Below are 20,555 nucleotides of genomic sequence, written 5' to 3'. Positions count from 1 at the left end.
AGCATCTACCGCCATCTACCGCATGGTTGAGTATAAAGGTAATGGTTTGTAACTGTGCATGAAAAGTATTAATCTAAGGAAAAAAGTGTCCGTCAACATCGCGTTAAAAAACATTACAATCATGTCAGATGTCGCCACAATTATTATCTACTAGCGGACGCCCGCGACTTCGTCCGCGTGAAGGTCGATGTAAACATTCAACTACCCCTACCCTAGCCCTACCTTACCCTACCCTGCCCCTACCCTAGGAATGAGTGATGAGTGTTATAAACATAAGAGTAGACAAATATAATCAGAAATCTCCGAACTGCTGAGCTATCGGGAGTTATACGTGTTATTGTGAGTCAACCATAAGATATAGACATATATATGCTATTGTGTTTTTTTATATAATTTTAAGGAAAACATTTCCGTCATACATGATTTATTTGTAGCTTTAACCATTAAGGCTGTACACGCGATGGAAGCTTAAAAAATGGGGTAACTTCTCCCGTTTTCCCAACATTTCCCTTCACTGCTCTGCTCCTATTGATCGTAGCGTGATGTAAAGTATACTATAACCTGCCCAGGAGTATGTAGAATAATTGTACGAAGTTTTGTTAAAATCCGTCGAATAGTTTTTGTTTCTATAGCGAACATACAGACAGACAGACAGACAGACAGACAGATAGACAGACAGACAGACAGACAAAAATTTTACTGATTGCATTTTTGGCATCAGTATCGACCACTAATCACCCCCTGATAGTTATTTTGGAAATATATTTCATGTACAGAATTGACCTCTCTACAGATTTATTATAAGTATAGATAATAGATATCTATCATAGAAAGTTATCTAAATTCTAAGTTGTTTTGGGCTACGTTGTACTAAAGTTTTATATAGCCAGTCACCATAAATAATAAATTTTAAGTGGGTACTTTCAAATCAAATGAAACCTTGTTCATTTTCGTAACTGTTGAGTAAAGTTGATTAACCCTTAAATGGACAATGTTATGTTGTAGCAATAACGCACTAATTGTTGGGGTATTAGAAATAGATGTTTAGTAGTTTCCTAACTAACCTATTGATTTTATTGTAAGTCGGGCTTTTTTGTTCCTAGAACGTATACACTATAAGTAAAATTAATTAAAAATGTCTAAGGAACATGAGTTCTAAAATGAATATTTTCGGAGTAAAAAATATTTCTTTTGTAAATAGATCTTAAATTGTGTCAAACTTATTCATTGATAAATATCATGAAGTAGGTTACTAGTGAAGTGTGGAGTTTCAGTTGCAATATCTTGTCGATATCGACAGTCTTCAGTCGTCGTCAGACGACGATTACGTATTTTAAAATGAAAGGATAGATAAAGGCGTGTGTTACAAGGATAATCGGAATTATTTTTCACCTTGAAGTTATGGGAAATACTTCGCAACATCCCGTATATTAGGTTGTAAGGCAACCTTCTGTCCAGGATGTTGTAGGTTAATATACAGAATGTTAGGTTGTAAAATTTAACCAGATACTCTTAGCAACAATAATTCACGCGTTTGATTTAAATTGTAAGATACGAAGTTTTTCTATCCTAGATGGCGCCAGAAGTTTCATACTTCAGAAACATTGTTTTATTTTAGTAGATATACGAGTACGTACTTAATATATGTTCTCAAAAGTATTATGGTTTATTATAAATTGTAAAACATCATCGGATTCGGATAATGAAGTCCAGAATTCGAACTCTAGGTCGGGCTCAGAAATATTGAAACTTCTTAATTTCAAAAGAAAATGTTCATAAGTATACTCGAGAAGAAAGTTCTTTATGTTTGTTTTTATAGCAAATGTACAATTGTTAGGGAAACGATGAGTAGTGTTATTAATTGAATGAAACAACCATATTTATTTAGTAATTAACTATTTATATATTTCAATAGTATCTCTTATAATTATAACTAATTATACAGTGGCGTGCTGATTTATTTGATCAAGGTAGGCACTAGGGAGGAAAATAGATGAAACAAAAAATTACCTAACTTCTGGTTGATTTTGATACATAAAAAAACTCGAGGGTAAGCAGTGCTTCTCTGCGTATATGAAGTGCACGCCACTATATTATATCTCTAACGCTCCGCGCTCGCAATATTTGGTTTAAGTCTAGGAGAAGAATCAACAGTTAGTATTAACTTATAATCATAATCAACAGTCAAACAAAGATCTAAATGATTACATTTAATAATTAAAACTAAATGTAAACTTAGAAATATGTTAGCGCGCTTGTCAACTTAATGATTCAAAATACTGATTCATCTCTTCTATGGTAATTATATAAAAAAAACTACTCTCTATTTAGTGGGGAATGTTAACTTTGGTATAAAATATTAATTATAAACAACAAAACATAATCAAACTCGAAGACACTCTAAACAGACTCTTACATCAAGCATAAATTAAGAAAAATACTGATTAATTAGTCTAAGACTGTATTTTAATGAATATTTACAGATGTGAATGTTGGCTAAACTGTAATGTTTATTTGCTTCAGCTGATAATAGATGGAGTTACTGTCGACAATCGTATTTTACGTAAAAATTCGTTATTACCTTTTTGTTACTTTCGATCGAAAAGTCGTACATCAAAGATTTTTTCTATCAAATCGATAATCAGAACACAATAATCATTGCACAGAAAAAAAAACTGCTAGAAATATACGAAAAAATACATATAAAATAGAAATTCTAACACTTATTACAATTTCTATAGACTATAAAGATATTTATCATAAGTTTTTTTTTTCGTCTAATGCACCATGTAAGTATAGGCTTCTAAATAGTAAAGGCTTCGTTTTGTAGGTACCGTTTTTTTCTCTAATCTAAGGTATATCTTGAGAAGATAATATACATATACGCTACATTTTCTTTGTTTTAAGTTCGTATTCTAAATACGTATGCAGATAACACATTTTTTTATAATAAATAAAGAACCAATTTCTTAATTATGTTTAACATTGAAATTCCGTTCTACAAACATTTATGCACATTGTACAGAATTTTTAAACTAAATTTAAGTTTTTTTAATCTACTTCAAAATGTTAATACCATTGTCTAACGTTTTTGAAGTTTCATAAGCAAGAAACTTGTATTCCTGGATAAATTTTCTTTAATTTAAAAGAAAAGGTACATTGAATTTAAAATAATATTTGCTATATTTATAGAAGAAATAATATTTTTAAATTGTATTGCAATGCGTATTTATTTTTTAAAGTTCAAAACGAAATATAGTTATAATTATACTATATGGTACTATAATATATACAAATTCGTATATAATATAACTTAAATATTGGCTAAAATAATAGCGATTCTTAATTCGATCAAGATATTTTCTTTTAATTGAAAAGTGGACTGAAATATAAAATAAAAAATGTACTACATGTACCTACTATATCAAATACCTTGTTAAAAGGTAAGCTATTGTAAATAAAAAAAAACAAAAATTATTATTGCACAATTCCAAGTCGAATAATTCTCAGTGACATCGCAAATAATCACGAAATGTATTTTATGACGTCATGTTATAAGAAGCGTCAAGTTTACGTCACAAATTGCCCTTGTCATAGCGAATAAAGACTTAGTTATACTACAATAATATAATACATACATTGTGTTCCGTCAATAAAATTCCAATATTGCACAAAACTTTAACTATTTGATAAAAAATCAAGCTTTTCCTTTCCGTAGACCCCAATTTAAAAAGGACCACACTATTTTTTAAACCACGGGATACAAATTAATAGTTTATCAATACATATAAAATCAGTAAGGAAATCTTACTAAAGTAGTGAGATGATACCAAAGATACTAGAATTACTAAGGATACCTATTATCATACATTGATAAACTATTACGTTATTGTTAAAGTTTCGTGTTCAAATATTCACTTCAATTTGCAATCAATGCAAAATTTTCTAATCATTCATCGTCCATCCGCTAGATGTCGCATTCATCGAACATAACTCACGTACCAAAAGCTAGATGGCGCTGCTTACAAACTTAGAACAAAAGTAAACGCTACACATTTATAGCGCTAATTCTAAGATAGAGGTTTATTTCAAAGACGCTAAACATTGATAAGCCCACAAATGAACCTTAAATGCTAATGTCTTTCATGTTTCCGTTTCCCTCAGGCTGTTGAGTCGTGAGTGGATGGGTTGGGGATGATGGTGGTTTGCTCGCGATGCCGCCTGTCTTTCAGTGCAGCTGTTAGTTCTGTCTGTAGTGTTATGACTCGCTCTCTCAGGCATTTAATTTCGTTCTGCCATGTCTGTGAAAAAGAAAATTGCTTTTAAATAAATATAATATATATTTCGAAAGAAACCAAGTCTTTCATAAACCGCTATTTAATATTTTTGAAGTGAAATTACTGAAAGTAATACCTAACGGTATAGAAACTTAGTGCTAATGTGGCTCCACCCAAATTTAACGCATATCGACTGATTCTTTTTGATAAACAGTAATGGTCTTCTCCTCCCAAATAGGCCAGGTGGAGGTGGGTTTCGAGGCGAACATCCTTGCCCCAAAAACCACGTTACATATAAATTTCCTACTATTGAAACTAGATGGCGCTGTCAATTACAATATTCTGTTTCAATCGTTCTAACTTGTTGTTAAGCATGAGACAGCACACTTTCTGCCGCAGCTAGTCGCGCAACCACGTTAAATATAAATTTCCTACTATTAAAACTAGATGGCGCTGTCACTTACAATATTCTGTTTCAACAGGTCCAGCTTGTCGTTCTTGAGGCGGCACACTTCCTGCCTCAGCTGGTCGGCGTCGCGCGGCGTGGTGTGCTGCTCGCGGGCGCCAGCCTCGGCCGAAGACATCGACTCCAGCCCCGTGTCACTGTCTACGTATACTGCACCTATACAAAAAATCCGCCTTTAATATCGATTTACTTACAGTACATAAATCTATTATTATAATGAACCCTTTAATTTTGAGTTTACGACTTTATTTATCTATCTTTATTTATAAGATAACCTGACGTTTCAAAAGTTCATGTGAACTAAGTTTACTAAAATAAATTAATGTTGAATTTGAATTATATTGCTCACGTCTTCGCGTATACGTTCATTTCAAGTAGGTAGGGTTAGTTTAGCAGCAATTTTGAAAACGTCAAATTTCTAGCGTCAAATTTCAAAAAGTCGTTTATAGCGACTCTATTATCAGGTTGGAAGATTCTACTGAGAAGATCAGACAAGTCGGCATTTGCTGTTTTACATTAATAATTACTAATTTACAACATTAAGTCACAGGCTATTTATATACAAATTTTGTTACTTGTATATTTTTGTCGATTTAAATGCTTGACGACTGTATTAAATTATTATTTGCATCTCTCGATTATACTTCTTTTATTAAGGTGCAAAGTAAAATTTATCTGTTCTTTTCCATATACTTGACAAAGTTCATGATATTCGATGGAATGATTGCAAGGCGTGTACAATAACACCATAATATGCTTATTCAGATTTAGTTCAATCAATCCTATACCTTCTTGTATCCGTAATCCTCAAATAACTAGATTTACTTAATATAAATCAAATATCATATCGAATTTAAAGGCAATCTACGCAGTACACTCGTACTCGTTTTGTTAATTATTACACAACATTTATAGGAACCAACACTGTTGTACAATTTTGGAAAGTCTGTGATTACTTATTTTTCTGTTTCTATAGAACGGGTTGAGTTCAACTTCGGTTAGCGCAGCGAAGCACGTTTATTGCTGTCAAGCTACAATTGATAAAATTTAAATAAAAATAAAAAAAAAAACCCGACTGCTTAACCTAGTTAAGTTGAGGGCCTAGTGGCAGTTTGATACTGTTACTATAGCGTTAACGTAAACGCGAATTTATATGGAATTGAAACAGTTGTGCAGTAGTGCCACTAGACGGCGCTGTTTCAATTCCTTAGAAATTCGCGTTTACGTTAACGCGATAGTAACAGTATGAAAATATTGAAAACGCCCACTAGGCACACTGCTCGTACCTAGTCATCTGTCTCGCGTATTTTGTGTAGCGATTAAAAAATGACGTTTTTCTTATTGTAGGTGTTTTTAATATGTCCATATATACCATTTTGTAATCCTCTTAATGAGCCCTTGACTTTGATGCCCATATTGCAATTATCGAAAAAAAGCTTTACCTCAAGCCTATAGCGTCTCACATTAGTCGTTTTTTTAACTTCACCTTTCTTGCAGTCGGGTAAAAAAATTATCAACTAATCCATAAAAAGCGAACGGCGGTTAATAATCGAGTAATTGCTCGACAGTAAAAACTATGCTTCGCTGCGCCTTACCACATTTGCGCTTGCCTCTGTACAACAGATTTCGCACCATTTTCTAGTATAAGAGGTATGGAAGAGTGTGCGATGCCTAGACATGCCTCATTTTATGAAAGTTAATAGTTTGTCAACTTATAGCTCCTACCATAGGTAACTATGGTAGCCAATTATAGAGATTGAATTGTGGTGACTTTGAAAAGTTTCAAACTAAGTTGTAGGGAATATAATCCACTACAATATTGATACCAAATACAAATAGCAATAAAACCATAGCAAGTATTTGCAAAAAAAATTGCTTTTTGTCGCTTTTGTCATCAAAATTTTAATAGACGCGGACACTATCATATGTAGGTTTTTTAGGAGACAACTTTTTTATTCAGCTGGGTATCTCGAATTAAGAGATTCTTATCTAATTTTACCTGTCAAACACCTAGTCAAACTTTCAGCCATTATAAAATGAAGTATATCTGGCTATGGCACTCTCTTTCCAGTATGAAACATAAAAATGTGACTAAAAAGGACTGTGTTTACGTACAAATAAATAATGAACTACAGTTGTGGCATGCTTATACATTGTGCTCCACAGAAGCTTGCCTATAGTTTATATTACGAGTACAAATCACGAGGAGTAATGGCAAGGGGCAACTTTATACGAGACCAATGAAAACTTTAAACTTGTAGAGGAAGTAATACTGTCAATCTTAATAACAAGTCATGTTTACAGCGATGTTTTTGACAGCACAAATATAGTATGCACCAAACTTCGAGTCGGAACTGCGCATAAAAAGAAAGTTAAAGTTACTGGTATTTTCAGGGGTAATCTCTGAATGTAATAAACCTATTTTGAAAATTCTATCACTACTAGAAAGGCACGTTATTTGAAAGTGTCATTGGGTATATTTTATCCTCCTATTTTCACGGGAACGGGAAATACACGGTTGAAGCCGCGGGGCGTCTGCTAGTATATTATAATTCCGCTGGGATATGCTTCTTACACTGCGCAGCTATATCAAGCAAATATTGAATTCTCTTTCGTCACGTTGACAAAAGAGAGAGCATTATTTTCGATGCCGCTATTGGTCGATAACGTATGTTTTCTTCGCAAAATATGTCGTCGACTCATTTCGACAATATGTCTTTGTGTTCACACTTTGTGAACACAAACCTACCTATAGTGTTATTCAGATAGCAATGGGTACGGTGACAGTTACTTTATGACGTTCTATAATCGCGAAACGCTGCCAACTTTCAAGAGAGAAACGAACTGTCACCTGCACCATGCTATGCGAAAAGAACTTAATTATCTCTTAGCGCGCATCGGCCTCGTGTTCAGAGCAGACTTGAAGTTTTGCGCATACCTTACCTAGACGATGTTCGTAACAGAGCGCTGTACTGCTCTTAAATAAATAAATTAAAGTATTAAGCAGTTTCATATTAGTATTTTATGTATTTCAATAAATACTACAAAAGTTAAACCTTTATGTTTGCTGAGCCATATCTCCTGTGATCCGTACATTACAGGGACACACAATCTACAGGACTAACCTGTTGCTTTACCACAACTCAACCAGTCCTTGTCGTCTATTTGAGGAGAAAATTTAATTCAATTACACATATGTATGTATGCACAATTTAGATGACATTTTGATATATGAGGTGGAATATTTTCCTTGTATTCATAAACGTTTACTGATCTCACAAGTATTCTGTTAACGAAACTTAACATTTATATTGTTTTTTCAAGTATTTATTTAACTTCTACTATTAGCACGTATATGTGTGGGACAAATCTTGGAAGTTAAGTTAGAACTGCTTCTTGATGTTCGATTGGAGTCGCGTTTGGTATAGGTACTTGCGTATCTTGTTTATCTGATACTCGATTTATTACCATTAACTTAAAAAATATATGACCACTGATGGTGAAGTCAAAAGTAACTAAAGAAAGCCTTCAAATATTTAACAACTTAAATAATGGGTAAATCTATTTGTATTCTTTTATCTTAGCTAAAACTCTGGTAAGTAAAACAATTACAAAGAGCTAGTTTTAATTGTGTTTTTGAGTATACAGGAAGAAATTTTTTCAAGTACGGATATTTTTATATTTTGTACATAAACAAAATTTAATTAACACGTATTTTTTCTTTTTTTTTTTAACTCAACAATAACAAAGTTATCGTTAGCTAAAGTTTAAACATTTAAACAGAATTTGAGGGTCACCCTATCGCTGTACTAAGTAATAGCACAGTAATAGGCAACTACAAAATCAGCTGGTAGGTACTAGGTTAGCGAGCGCCCGCGCCGAGGGCCGTTGACCTTTCTACGTTTATTTTTGTACCTATTATTTTTTATAATAATTAAAGGTCGTCACTTTTGAGTTGAGTATCGATTTTCCCTTCATACTTTATTGGGCTTAGGACCATCAATAATGCGTAGTAATAATAAAAATTATAAACTTTCGATTGGAATAATGAAATACAAATGATGATTATTATTACGCAAACTTTTGCATTAAAGGATGATTCGACTTAAATGCGCAAGCGACGGCAGATTGTCTGTCACTGGTCGCCCATCGGCAATTCGGCAGGCGTCCTCAGGGATTTTTCGATCCCCTCACCCCTGCCACCCCCGTCAGCCGAAGCCGAAGCGATATGACTACTGCCGGTATTTCTTTGTCGGCGTCTTACAAAGTGCCGCCAGCAGTTGCGCAGTTTGTTTGGGAATGTGTCCATTATTTTGTTATTTCTGAGACATAAATTGAAAAAAAAAAATACATAAAATGTATCGAACTGTTTGTAGATTTATGTTCTATTAATGATACAGAACCACGAAAAAAAATGTCCGCACTAAAGTCCGAATCACCCTGTATATAATTTTTTGTTTTTTCATAATTAAATTTCTTACAACATAGTACATTTACTCGCAAATTTGCAATAAATTCAGATACACTGTGAGACATGTAAATATTTTTGAATATTGTTAGTCTACTTAACAGTTATGACACTATAAAAATTTCAAACTAAGTACTTATGATAATAATTCTAATCGAATAACTTTTTAAAAAATGATACGTTGCAATGTGATCTTTACCTATATAAATAATGATAGAAACGATATGTAATTAAATTGATATTGAATATCAACTGAAATTGATATTGAATATCATCTAAAATTGATATTGAATACCATCTGAAAATAATTTTGAATATCAACTAAAATCGATATTGAATATCATATGAAATTGATATTGAATATAAATTAAAATTGACATTGAATATCATCTAAAATTGATATTGAATATCATATGAAATTGAAACTGAATATCAACTGAAATTGATATTGAAAACATCAAATATATTCAATATCAATAGATATGCTAGTCTAGATAATATCTAGTAGGCAAACACTCACCAAGAGGGTCTAGATCAACGGAGTTGAGGCTGGAGTCGTCACTGTGGTCGTGAAGCGGCGCGCGGGGCGGCGCCACGCGTGACGTCACGTCGGGACTGGACTCTCCCGAGCCGCCCGCCGACCGCACCGACACCGCGCTCGCCGATGACGACGCGATGGACGACTTAGAGCGGCCACTCTGTACATATAACATACACGTTAAGTCAAACGTACGTTAGCCATAAGGCATCTGCCCCTTTAGTAGGTAGCGTTAAGTTGTGCAGATGACGTTTCAAAGTATAAGGACGAGAGACGTAGCGGGGGAAAGAGAGGCACTGTCGGACGCTAGTGCGACGACGTAGTTGATAAATATTTGTATTGTTTGTATTATTGAGATTGTATTGCAACATTGTATTGGATTGCGTCGTTGATGATGACGCGATGGACGACTTAGAGCGACCACTCTGTACATATTTGCAACCTTAATTGTACCATTTGACATTTTTATCATTCTTATCTTTTAATCATATTATATAACTGACATTTTGAAATTTAATTATTCTTAATTTTAATTATAATTTTCTTAAAATGGACTTCTAGTGCCAAACTTGTAATATATTGTACCTATAAATTAAATTATTAACCTATTAATTAAATTACTTATTACTTTTGTGAATCAGCTTATAATTGTTTTTTCTATGTATAGTATATACTTGATATCTTAGATTATGTTTTACCTATGAATTAATGGATTAGATTAAAAATTGTGAATGTTGTGAATATCTTTTAATAGCTAAGCATTAACCTAATTTATCAATGTAATTAAATGTAAGCATGAATTTAATATATTAGCGGTTGATTTTCCTTAATAAATAAATAAATAAAATAAATATGACGTACACGTTGAGTCCAACGTACGTTTGCCATAAGGCATCTGCCCAATTAGTACGTAATGTTAGGTTGTGCTTGGACGATGGAAATACAAAAGTTCGATGGTCTGTTGAAGTATTGTTACGGACCAAGCAGATGGTTTTCAACATAATATCAGTTAACCTGCTATTAAGTAAAAACTATCGTCACTAATCAGAGCAACACTTCTCAGGTAATCATCAGTATCTAACAAGTTCTAGAAAGTACCGCCCTGTGTCCACGAAACTGAGAAGTTTCACATTACAAAGATAGTTTGCGAAATTTCGTTAGAATGATTGATTACAACAAGAAAACCAGGAGGGCTATACTGTAACTATGTATTGTATAACTCGCAAGTGCGAGAGTCGAATTCATCTATCTGATATCTCCTGAAGTTACTGTAGTGTTTGTGTATACGGACTGCCCGCTTTCTCCCACTACCAGTGTATACACAAACACTACACTTACAAAAAACTACTAAACTTTTCTTAACATTATAATCATAATACTCACGTTAGGTGTGGGTGTGTCGTGTAAATTATTAATTTTCTTGTTCAATGCATTGTTCTTGCTGCTGTCGCCAGATAGATTTGTGTCTACACTCGGTGATCTGAAAAATCAGTTTGGAATATTAGTTACTTTGCCGTACGTCCAATCTTTATGAAACAAAGCAATTACTGTTGCTCTGAGTTGCCTAGACTACAAAAACTTGAAGGTATGTTTTATTTTTTTTTAAATATTAAGGTCCTTTCACCACCTTCGGGTAAGTGTCAGATAGCTTATTTAAATACAAGTTTTGTCTTTTTCATTTCATATAAAGTAAGAAAGTGACAAAACGTTCACACTGTCTAACAATTCAGAAGATGGTGAATCCAGCCCTTAATACATCGTTTAATAAATCAGTAAACTAACCTGACTTTAGGATTTAGGACTTTTCTGACTGTATCGAAAAACTTCGATCCAGGGCCTCCAGTCCCTTCTTGCTTCGGCGTCCCTTCTGGTTGGGGAGAAACGGCACCAGGCTCGTTCGTCGCCCCCCTACCAAGAAACTCGACGGTTTTCTCCTTCAGTTTCTCCGCCAATCCTTGTAGCAACGACGCTCTGGTCCTTTGCTCTAGTTCAGCGAACTTGAAAGCTTTGTAACACGCATTCTCGGCGTTAATGAGCTTGGTGAGGAGGAATTCCTTCAGTTCTCGCCCCTTCTTGAATATTGGTGGTTGGGGGAGGGTAGGACCGAAGAATGGTACGTCGTGTCTACCCGTAACTGCTACTTTGTACCTGAAAATAAAAGTACATAGGTATAAGAAAAAAAATGCTAATAGTCGCTTGATAGAAGTGATAATTTAAACCTGCTGCCTGCGTGAGAGAAAGGGAAGCCAGAGTGGCGCCGTAACGAGTTACGTTACCAAGTAGTTTACCCTTCCATAATGCTTTTCCACTCACCATCCAATAAGGCCTTTAGCGCTGCAAGCACGTAAACTTACTGAACGGTGAGTGGCTAGCATAAGAAGTTATCACTTCAAAAAAATATTTATGAGTGAGTTAAATTACATCAACAAAATCTATAACTACTGAAATCGCTAACAACGTAAATGAATAATACAACGTGTTGCCCAATATGAAACTAGCATCTCCGAGAAAAATCTCTCCAAGTACTAAAAATATTCATCATTAACACAACTCATATTCGGCTCACCGTTGAGCACAAGTCTTCTCTAAGAATGAGAGGGGTTAGGCTAATTAGCCTATCACACTGGCCAAACTGTACTGTACTAATCCCTCTTCATTTTGCTGAAATAACGATGTTTGATTATGATAAACGAAAAGTCACTGACACTTGATGTTTGGTCCAGACTCATTTTATTAGACTATTCATTCCACAAATAAATAAAAAATCTCACCAATTTTCGGAAAATTAAAGACTTCAATTTATAAACTATACTAAGGTTGCATGATGCATCCAAAAAAGCAGTGATGTGGCCCCAGTCCAGCAGGCTAATTCAAACTTTGACTATGTTAGTTGTTATAAACGAAATTGAGATAACATGTAACAAATGCCATCTGGTGCCTATTGACAACCCTTCGTGGATATCATGCAATAGATAGACGACATTTGTCAGTTGATTTGATGTTTATTTTAATAGGTTGTCAATAAAGACCAAATTAGTGAATAGGTCAGCAGGTTTACTATATTTCTGGTCAGCTACAAAAAATAATGCCCTAGTGAGGTCGAAACTTTAATGTTTCCCACACATTAAAAAACTCCCGAAACTTTATACCTCAACGTTATTGAAGTTCTTTATTGCGTTTCTTTGTTTCAACTACGAAATATAAAAAATTTACTTTATCAATTCGTGACAACTTTCGTCCACATCTAACAACTTCACATTTTTAATCTGTGACTATTATACAGTTGTCAAGTCTCTTGTTTAGCATAAAGTTTGTATAACTTTCAACAACGCGAGAGGCAATATTTGCATGAGGAAGCTGAGAAAATGGCTCGGAAAAGGGAATGGAAATTCACCCGGTAATTTATATGCAAACGAATGGTGACTATGTAATTAAGGATGTATTTTTTATGACGACTAAAATTGTAGGTTGACCGCGCGCGGCTGCCTTTGATGATTTTAATTGCTGGGCTACAAGTTTTACAGTTTTACTTCATGTTTTTACTGTAACAAGTTTTTTTAACTTATGCAGTAGTTAGTTTTTAGCATTTTTAACCGACTTGAAAAAAGGAGGAGGTTTCTCAATTCCGCCTTATTTGCTTGTTATTTGCAGTAATTGAGTTTTGCAATTAAGAAACTTATAGTTTCTTAATTACACTACAACAATTATTTCTATTGACCGTTATATGCTTCGAATAGCTGGGCCATTTAGTTTTAAGTCATATTAAAACATTTAAAGTAATTAGGTACCTACCAACAACATCTTGTATCGATCAATAATATTTTTTTAGTAGAGCCGTGATAGCCCAGTGGATATGACGTCTGCTTACGACTTAAGAGTGAGGCAGTGATTTTTCGTTCGCGTTATTTAATTTGTTTTTATTCTCTGTATGTGAAATCTGCCAATCTGCATGTGGCCAGCGTGGTGGACTATCAGCCTAACCCCTCATTCCGAGACGACATTCATGTTCAACAGTGAGCCCAATATAGGTTGTTAAAGATGAATAATGTCAAAAAAAAAAAAAGTCAATATACCTGGTCTCTCCATCAGCCGTCTCAACGGGCGTGACCACAATGAAAGCGTGCAGGAAGTGTGACGCGATCATGTCTGGAGTGAACGGAGTCGCTTTTTCCTGAAATTGATAATGCATGCACAATTTAATAACATTGTTTATTGTTGTGTAAAGAAAAGTTTATACAAAAAGCTTTTGGTGGTATAAGTAATGCCTTGTACACACTATGAGGTATGTTGTGGAATATTTGGAAGTGTTTTTAATACTCGTAATTGTTCTTGCAGGCTTGAGAAAAAGAAATAATGATGTTAAAGGTGGGATACGTGTGCCTGGAAGCTTATTCTTACTTCTAAGGCGCTCAGACCACCTAACAAGAAATAAATTGATCCAATTTGCCTAATGGCATGCCCGTAAAAATAAAGGCTGATTAAAACAAATCGACCATATCGGTGAGTTGAAATCTATACCTTTTGGAGGTACATTAAACTGATATACTCACTGCATATTCTTTGTTACGAGGCACATAATTCTAAACCATTTCCAGAAACACGTCCCTCTAGTGTGCGTATATCATACGATTAACCGTTAACCGTGACAAGGCAAAGTGTGGGTAGTTTGACATACATGATGATGAATATAGCTCATAAGTTGAACTTATTAGCAGTAGTTTTTCTTTGTTACAAAATACTTAAGCCTATGGCTTACGGTAGGTCGTCAGAAACTGGTTCCTACCACAAAGACGTCCGCTCTCGTCGGCGTATGATATTGGACTGAGTACCGATAGAACAATGTACCCGAGCGCCGACGCAAAATGTGGGTAGGTGTGAATATTAGAAGTTTTTTTTTAATTACCTGAAAAACAATGGCCACGATGTCATTCCCCACATGCCGTTTTCTCTGCAGCTGTTGCGCGTCGCCCGCCGTGTGCGGCAGCAGCGGCGCCACGTGGAACATGATCTCGCGCTCGTAGAACCGCTCGTACACCGCCTCCGTGCCCGTGTGCCCGTTCATTATGTCCAACCCACCTCGGTAGCCTGCGAATATAGCCGATGACCTTAGTATCGAGAGAGTAATGCCTCAAGTAAGCTTTAAAGCTTGAAAATTAAGGGGACAAATTCAACACCAATATGTCATAAGTTCGGTCGCCGCCCTTTCCGTGCCTGTGTGACGATGGTATGGTTGTGGATGTAATATTTATTGTTGGCTAATGAGACTTAACACAAATGAATACTCTAACTCACAAATTATTATCTAATATTGTAATGTGTCTTTAGCACGTAAAATGTAATTTTAGCATGAAAATCTACTGGAAAGCTGTTGCTATAGCAGGACAACAATAGTTTTCCTAACATTAAATACGTCAACTCTTTCCTTATTGAGTGATAGTTGAAGGACCATGCATAGCAAGAAAACGGATATCAGGCATATTTTTAAATACCCTCGATTTTATGATTCACAAAACTATTTAAATTGTTTAAATTATTTCAATTTCAATTTAACTAAATTTAACCACCTCCAACTTTTCAGTTATGTGCTTTTTAAGAAATTATAATATCACGTGCCTCAAGCGGTGAAGGCAAATATCGTGAGGAAACCTGCATGCCAGAGAGTTTTCTTAATTCTCTGCGTGTGTGAAGTCTGCCAATCCGCTGGACCAGCGTGATGGACTTGATAACGAAGAAGAGCAGTGATAACGAAGTAAAAAATCTGGTTCAATTACCTTTATGATCTCGCAGGATGATCCTCTGGCCGAGTATTTCTAAGAACTCGTTAAATGCGGGCGACGTTTCATTGTTCCCAAATAGTTCCTCCTCTGTCGTCTGTCCATACTTCTGGTAGAGCACGCCGAACTTGAACGTGTTGACTAACACGTGCTCGTCGAAGGCAGCGATCAGGGACGACGCGTTGAGGCACATGACCGCCATGAAGTTGTCCACGTTCACTTGGTCGTTCACCATTTTGGCCATCCGTAGCGGTGATGGCATTATCCCTGAATCTGTGGATATCGATACAATTAATATTTATTAAAATCATCATCATCATTTTCAACCAATATTAGGCACACTGAGCTCGAGTCTCCTCTCAGAAAACTGAAAAGTTGGAGGTGCATGCCCCGGATCGGATTTTAACCCACACTCTCCGGAATCGGAGGTAGAGGTCATATCCACTGGGCTATTACGGCTCTACTGCTTTAGCCTATTATGCCTCTATATCATTATCAGCCAATGAACGTTCAGTGCTGGACATATATTTGTAAGAATTCTAAACACAATGGTCTAAAGCGGCAAACATTCATCGACTCCCTGCAACTCGTTTAAAGTCATCGGAGCACTGCGCTTTCCAGAGCAAGGTTGCATGCATGGCCATTCCCAACCATGCATGTTCCTTCCCAACCATGCATGGTCCTTTCCAAACCCAGGAATCCAACCACCGGCTCATCAACTATGTGCCTATACCATCAACTATCTTGATGCTTTTGCGGATCTCTTTTTCGATCATACTGAGATACTCAAAGCATATCTCGGTTCATCTTACTGATAAACTCGTAGTAATTAAATAACACGAGCTACGACTAAATTCGTACATTACTATTACCTTACATATTTGTTTGGTTTATATATGATCAATATATGATAATTTAATTAATTTAATTTAATTAATTTAATTTAATTAATTTTTATAGTTTTTAATTGTACTTGTACTGCAGCTAAAAATATTGTAATCTTCGTTCGTGAAGAGATGGTGGTTGTAACACAAAATCTTTTATAGATTTTAGCACAACTGCCGTTTCAACCTATTCTGTATAAAAATGTTTTTTGCTCAATAAATCATTTATTTATTTATTTTAGTTATTCCATATATTATTTAGTTTTAGAAAAGGAAAACCTTAGGAGAAGTATTATAAGTTACTAAGTAGGAATAACAATGAAACTTCATCATTTTACAGGCACAAGGAATGTAAAGACATTTAAAAGCATCTCGTATTCAACGACGTCTGGAGAGTATTACAAAAGCAAATGAAACTACTGCATTTATAGTTTTAAAGTTCTCTGGGGTAAAGTAATAATGGAAAAGAAGGTTATGAAAATGTATGAGTATGGTTATTACACCATAAGTAGTTTATCTGTCGAGTCTCACTCACAGTTTAAAATTGTTATTATATCAATAAAATACATCGTCGTCATCAACCCATATTCGGCTCGAGTCTCCTCTCAGAATGAGAGGGGTTAGGCCAATAGTCCACCACGCTGGCCCAATGCGGATTGGCAGACTTCCCACACGCAGAGAATTGAGATAATTCTTTGGTATGCAGGTTTCCTCACGATGTTTTCCTTCACCGATTGAGACACGTGATATTTAATTTCTTAAAATGCACACAACTGAAAAGTTGTAGGTGCATGACCCGGACCGGATTCGAACCCACAATAAAATACATAAAACTGATATAATATAACAAGGTGCTGGAACGACGACTCTAGAAAGCGCAGTGTTGGTCTACCACCAGGTGGACTGACGACATCAAACGAATCGCAGGGACTTGCTGGATGCAGGCGGCTCAGGATCGTGACGTTTGGAAGTCCCTATAAAAGGCCTATGTCCTGCAGTTCACGTCCATCGGCTGATATGATGATGACATAAAATAAAACTGGGACATCTCATCATTACGAACATATTTTAATGGCTCACTAAAGGGCTATAGGCTTCCTTTTGGAGGGCGGAATTTGGAGCTTCAACCCACCAAGCTGCTCTAATTTAAGTTTGTCAGGCTTAGTTGGGAAGTGATGGTGTTACACCATCATGCCTCGGAGACCAAGTTAATCTCGGTCATTATCATTAACATCCTATAGTGGTCGTTAATTTAACATTATTGCCCTCGCCAACCCGCATTGTAGCAGAGTGGTGAGTTTAAGTTCCATAACCTCTCTCCTATAGGGACGAAGGTCTGGCCCTGTAGTAGGCCGTTAAAATAGGCTGATAATAATGAATTTAGGCCAAGTAATGTCGTGAATGCGTTTACTAGGTGTTATACTTACTTGGTGTAGGAATAAGTCCGTGCATAGTTGTCGACCTGAGCCTCAGCAGTATCCTGGTGTGGTCCTGGCCAGCCATGTGGTCGTTCTTCAGAGACATCACCACCGGTCCCAGGTTCGAGTCGAACCCAACCAAGTTGATGTGCTCCTGGTGACAATCGCAAAATACAAGGTTAGACAATATTTAATGCGTTGATCCCTAATCAATGTAGACTTTACTATGCTAGCCACCCACAATCCCATAGGTCTATATGCCTGCAGCGCTAACGGCTTGACATCCGATAAAACTGATCGTTTGTTGGTCCCGATGTGCATGACGTCATGCAAATCACCACCACCAACACACGACCCAACTGTACTCTCCGATAAATTTCCATAGCTGGGCACTGTTAATCAAATAGTTAACTTCGTTAATCGTTAATCCGCTACAAAAAAAGTTAGCTTCGTTAAACGTTAAAGCGTTACATTCCGGAAGAGTTAACGCAAGTTAACGTTAATCGTTAATCCGTTAATATGACTGGTAAATATTGCATTTTTATATCATTGTGAGAGATCCCCATTGGAAAAATAAGGGTGAGCACTGGGGAAAAGTGCCATAATTTGTTTTTTAATTGATTTTATCTATAATTTTGACATAAATATAGTAATTTGTTGATTTATTTGAAAAAAAAATCTTTCATCGTTTCTTTACTTGTCTAAACCTGTTAATCGCGTCGCGCGGTAAATAGTAGGCATTGGATTAACGATTAACGGACTTCTGCATATTAACGGAAGTTAACGGGTTCGTTAACATTTTTAAAAGTTAACTTAAAAGTTAATCCGTTAATCAAAATGTTAACTTCGTTAATTAACGATTAACGGATTAACGAGTTAATGCCCAGCTATGTAAATTTCCTTGTCGAAGCTCTTTCTACCCAAATGCAAAATTTGCCCAAGGTAAGTATATATATAATATAAGTAAAAGGCCGTGAGAGACCAGTGGATATGACCTCTGCCTCCGATTCCGGAGGGTGTGGGTTCGAATCCGGTCCGGGGCGTGCATCTCCAACTTTTCAGTTGTGTGCATTTTAAGAATTTAAATTTCACGTGTCTCAAACGGTGAAGGAAAACATCGTCAGGAAACCTGCATACCAGAGAATTTTCTTAATTCTCTGCGTGTGTGTCTGTCTGCCAATCCGAATTGGGCCAGCGTGGTGGACTATTGGCCCAGCCCCTCTCATTCTGAGAGGAGACTCGAGCTCAGCAGTGAGCCGAATATGGGTTGATAATGATGAAGTATATTCAGAAACAGCTTCGCTCCGAGCGAAGATCCATCCACAGTGATAGGTCCCGGAGCGACTGGATCATTTTCACATTAATTCATACGGAGACCGACACTGTATATATACTGATACTGATATAAAATCTCCCTGTTACTTGATCGTTTACGGCTACGTGCAATATAACATGTTTGTTAATAACAAACATGATTAGGTATAATTAATATTTATCTCACACCGAGTTAGCGTTCTGAGTATTAATTTGTTTAAAACGTTCCACGATCCTGAAACGGAAGTAGATATAACAGGAAAACATGGACTAATAACGAATGGACAACAAATATTGACCGTAAACTATTCGCTTAATGACAGTCACACCCAACAACGTTGTAATCTACTCATCGTCTATGTAATTTTAATCCACATGTCTATATGATACTAGGGAAATTGTAGTCATAATCCTAATTATGAGTTTTTTATACGCTTTCAGTCCTAAGGTTGCTCACACATGATCACGAAAAAAGTTTTATTCTCTTACAACACAACAACACTATTCAACTATATTGGCATTCAGTTGTGCCCTGTTACCAACCTACCTGAATTTAATATATTAGCCGATGCCTCGCGGTTTCACTCGCGTAGTTCCCGTTTCCGTGAGTATATGGAGATAAATATAGCTTAAAACACTCACAAATATCGTGGCTTTCTAGTGGTAAAAGAATTTTCAAAATCAGTTCAGTAGATCCAGAGTAGATTACCCACAACAATACCTCTATATAATATTAGTAAGTATATGTAGATATGGGTAAGAATGATATGGGTGTTCCCGTATGATGCTACGTAGAAACCTGTTAAGGGCATACTGGCTATAGAACTTGTATTTCCTCCAATGCTTAGTACGCATTGTTTCTTCAGAGAAGTCTACTAAACGTAGGTAGGTAGGTACGTCAAAGTTTCCTTACAATTTACCAAGATATGTTATTCTAGCCACTCACCATCCGATAAGCCCACACGCCTGCAGCGCTAAAGACTGCATGATGATGCACATAACGACCAACACACGATCAGTTATATCGGATGTCAAGCCATTAGAGCAGATATGTGAAGTTATTGGATTTTGAGTTGCTAGCTATCACTAAAGTCTGCTGTAAATCAATAAAAAAAAATTAAAGATAAGAGAATTGAACTTTTTTCGTGATCGTATTTTAGCCTTATTTACATATCACTCATAACACAGCACTGACTCTACGTCGTACCTACTAACTGTAAGATATTAAGTTCTTATAGCACGATAAGGTGCAGTAACATGTTTGATGAGATTTACAGGTATCTCTACGGGCAGTAACATCTCACCTGCCGAAGCTACATATTCATAGGGTAGGAAAATCTCAAGTCACCGTCACGCAATAAATTAACTACGCAATCGGAGTGAATCAGATACTTGCGAACGAGTGATCTCATTCGA

The 20,555-nt window shown here is 35.8% G+C and overlaps 1 protein-coding gene across 8 annotated transcripts in view; it reads right to left on the bottom strand.

Annotated features, from left to right (window-relative positions):
• Window positions 1-1,879: 1,879 nt before the first annotated feature.
• LOC112045107 (rap1 GTPase-activating protein 1) overlaps window positions 1,880-20,555 on the bottom strand; it is a 391,775-nt gene continuing 373,099 nt past the window's right edge. For 7 of the 8 annotated variants that reach the window (XM_052887390.1, XM_052887392.1, XM_052887391.1 and 4 more), the window contains 9 exons: window positions 17,835-17,979; window positions 15,521-15,796; window positions 14,653-14,834; window positions 13,823-13,920; window positions 11,532-11,897; window positions 11,133-11,229; window positions 9,732-9,909; window positions 4,742-4,899; window positions 1,880-4,301 (listed from right to left, as the gene is read on the bottom strand). In XM_052887390.1, the coding sequence (XP_052743350.1) occupies window positions 4,161-4,301; window positions 4,742-4,899; window positions 9,732-9,909; window positions 11,133-11,229; window positions 11,532-11,897; window positions 13,823-13,920; window positions 14,653-14,834; window positions 15,521-15,796; window positions 17,835-17,979 (1,641 nt within the window). In that variant the 3' untranslated portion in view covers window positions 1,880-4,160. The other variant, XM_052887394.1, reaches the window with a different exon arrangement.

This window comes from Bicyclus anynana, chromosome 19 (assembly GCF_947172395.1).
Source record: "Bicyclus anynana chromosome 19, ilBicAnyn1.1, whole genome shotgun sequence".
NCBI classification, from domain to species: domain Eukaryota; kingdom Metazoa; phylum Arthropoda; class Insecta; order Lepidoptera; family Nymphalidae; genus Bicyclus; species Bicyclus anynana.
This window is presented reverse-complemented; position numbering and strand designations above follow the sequence as displayed.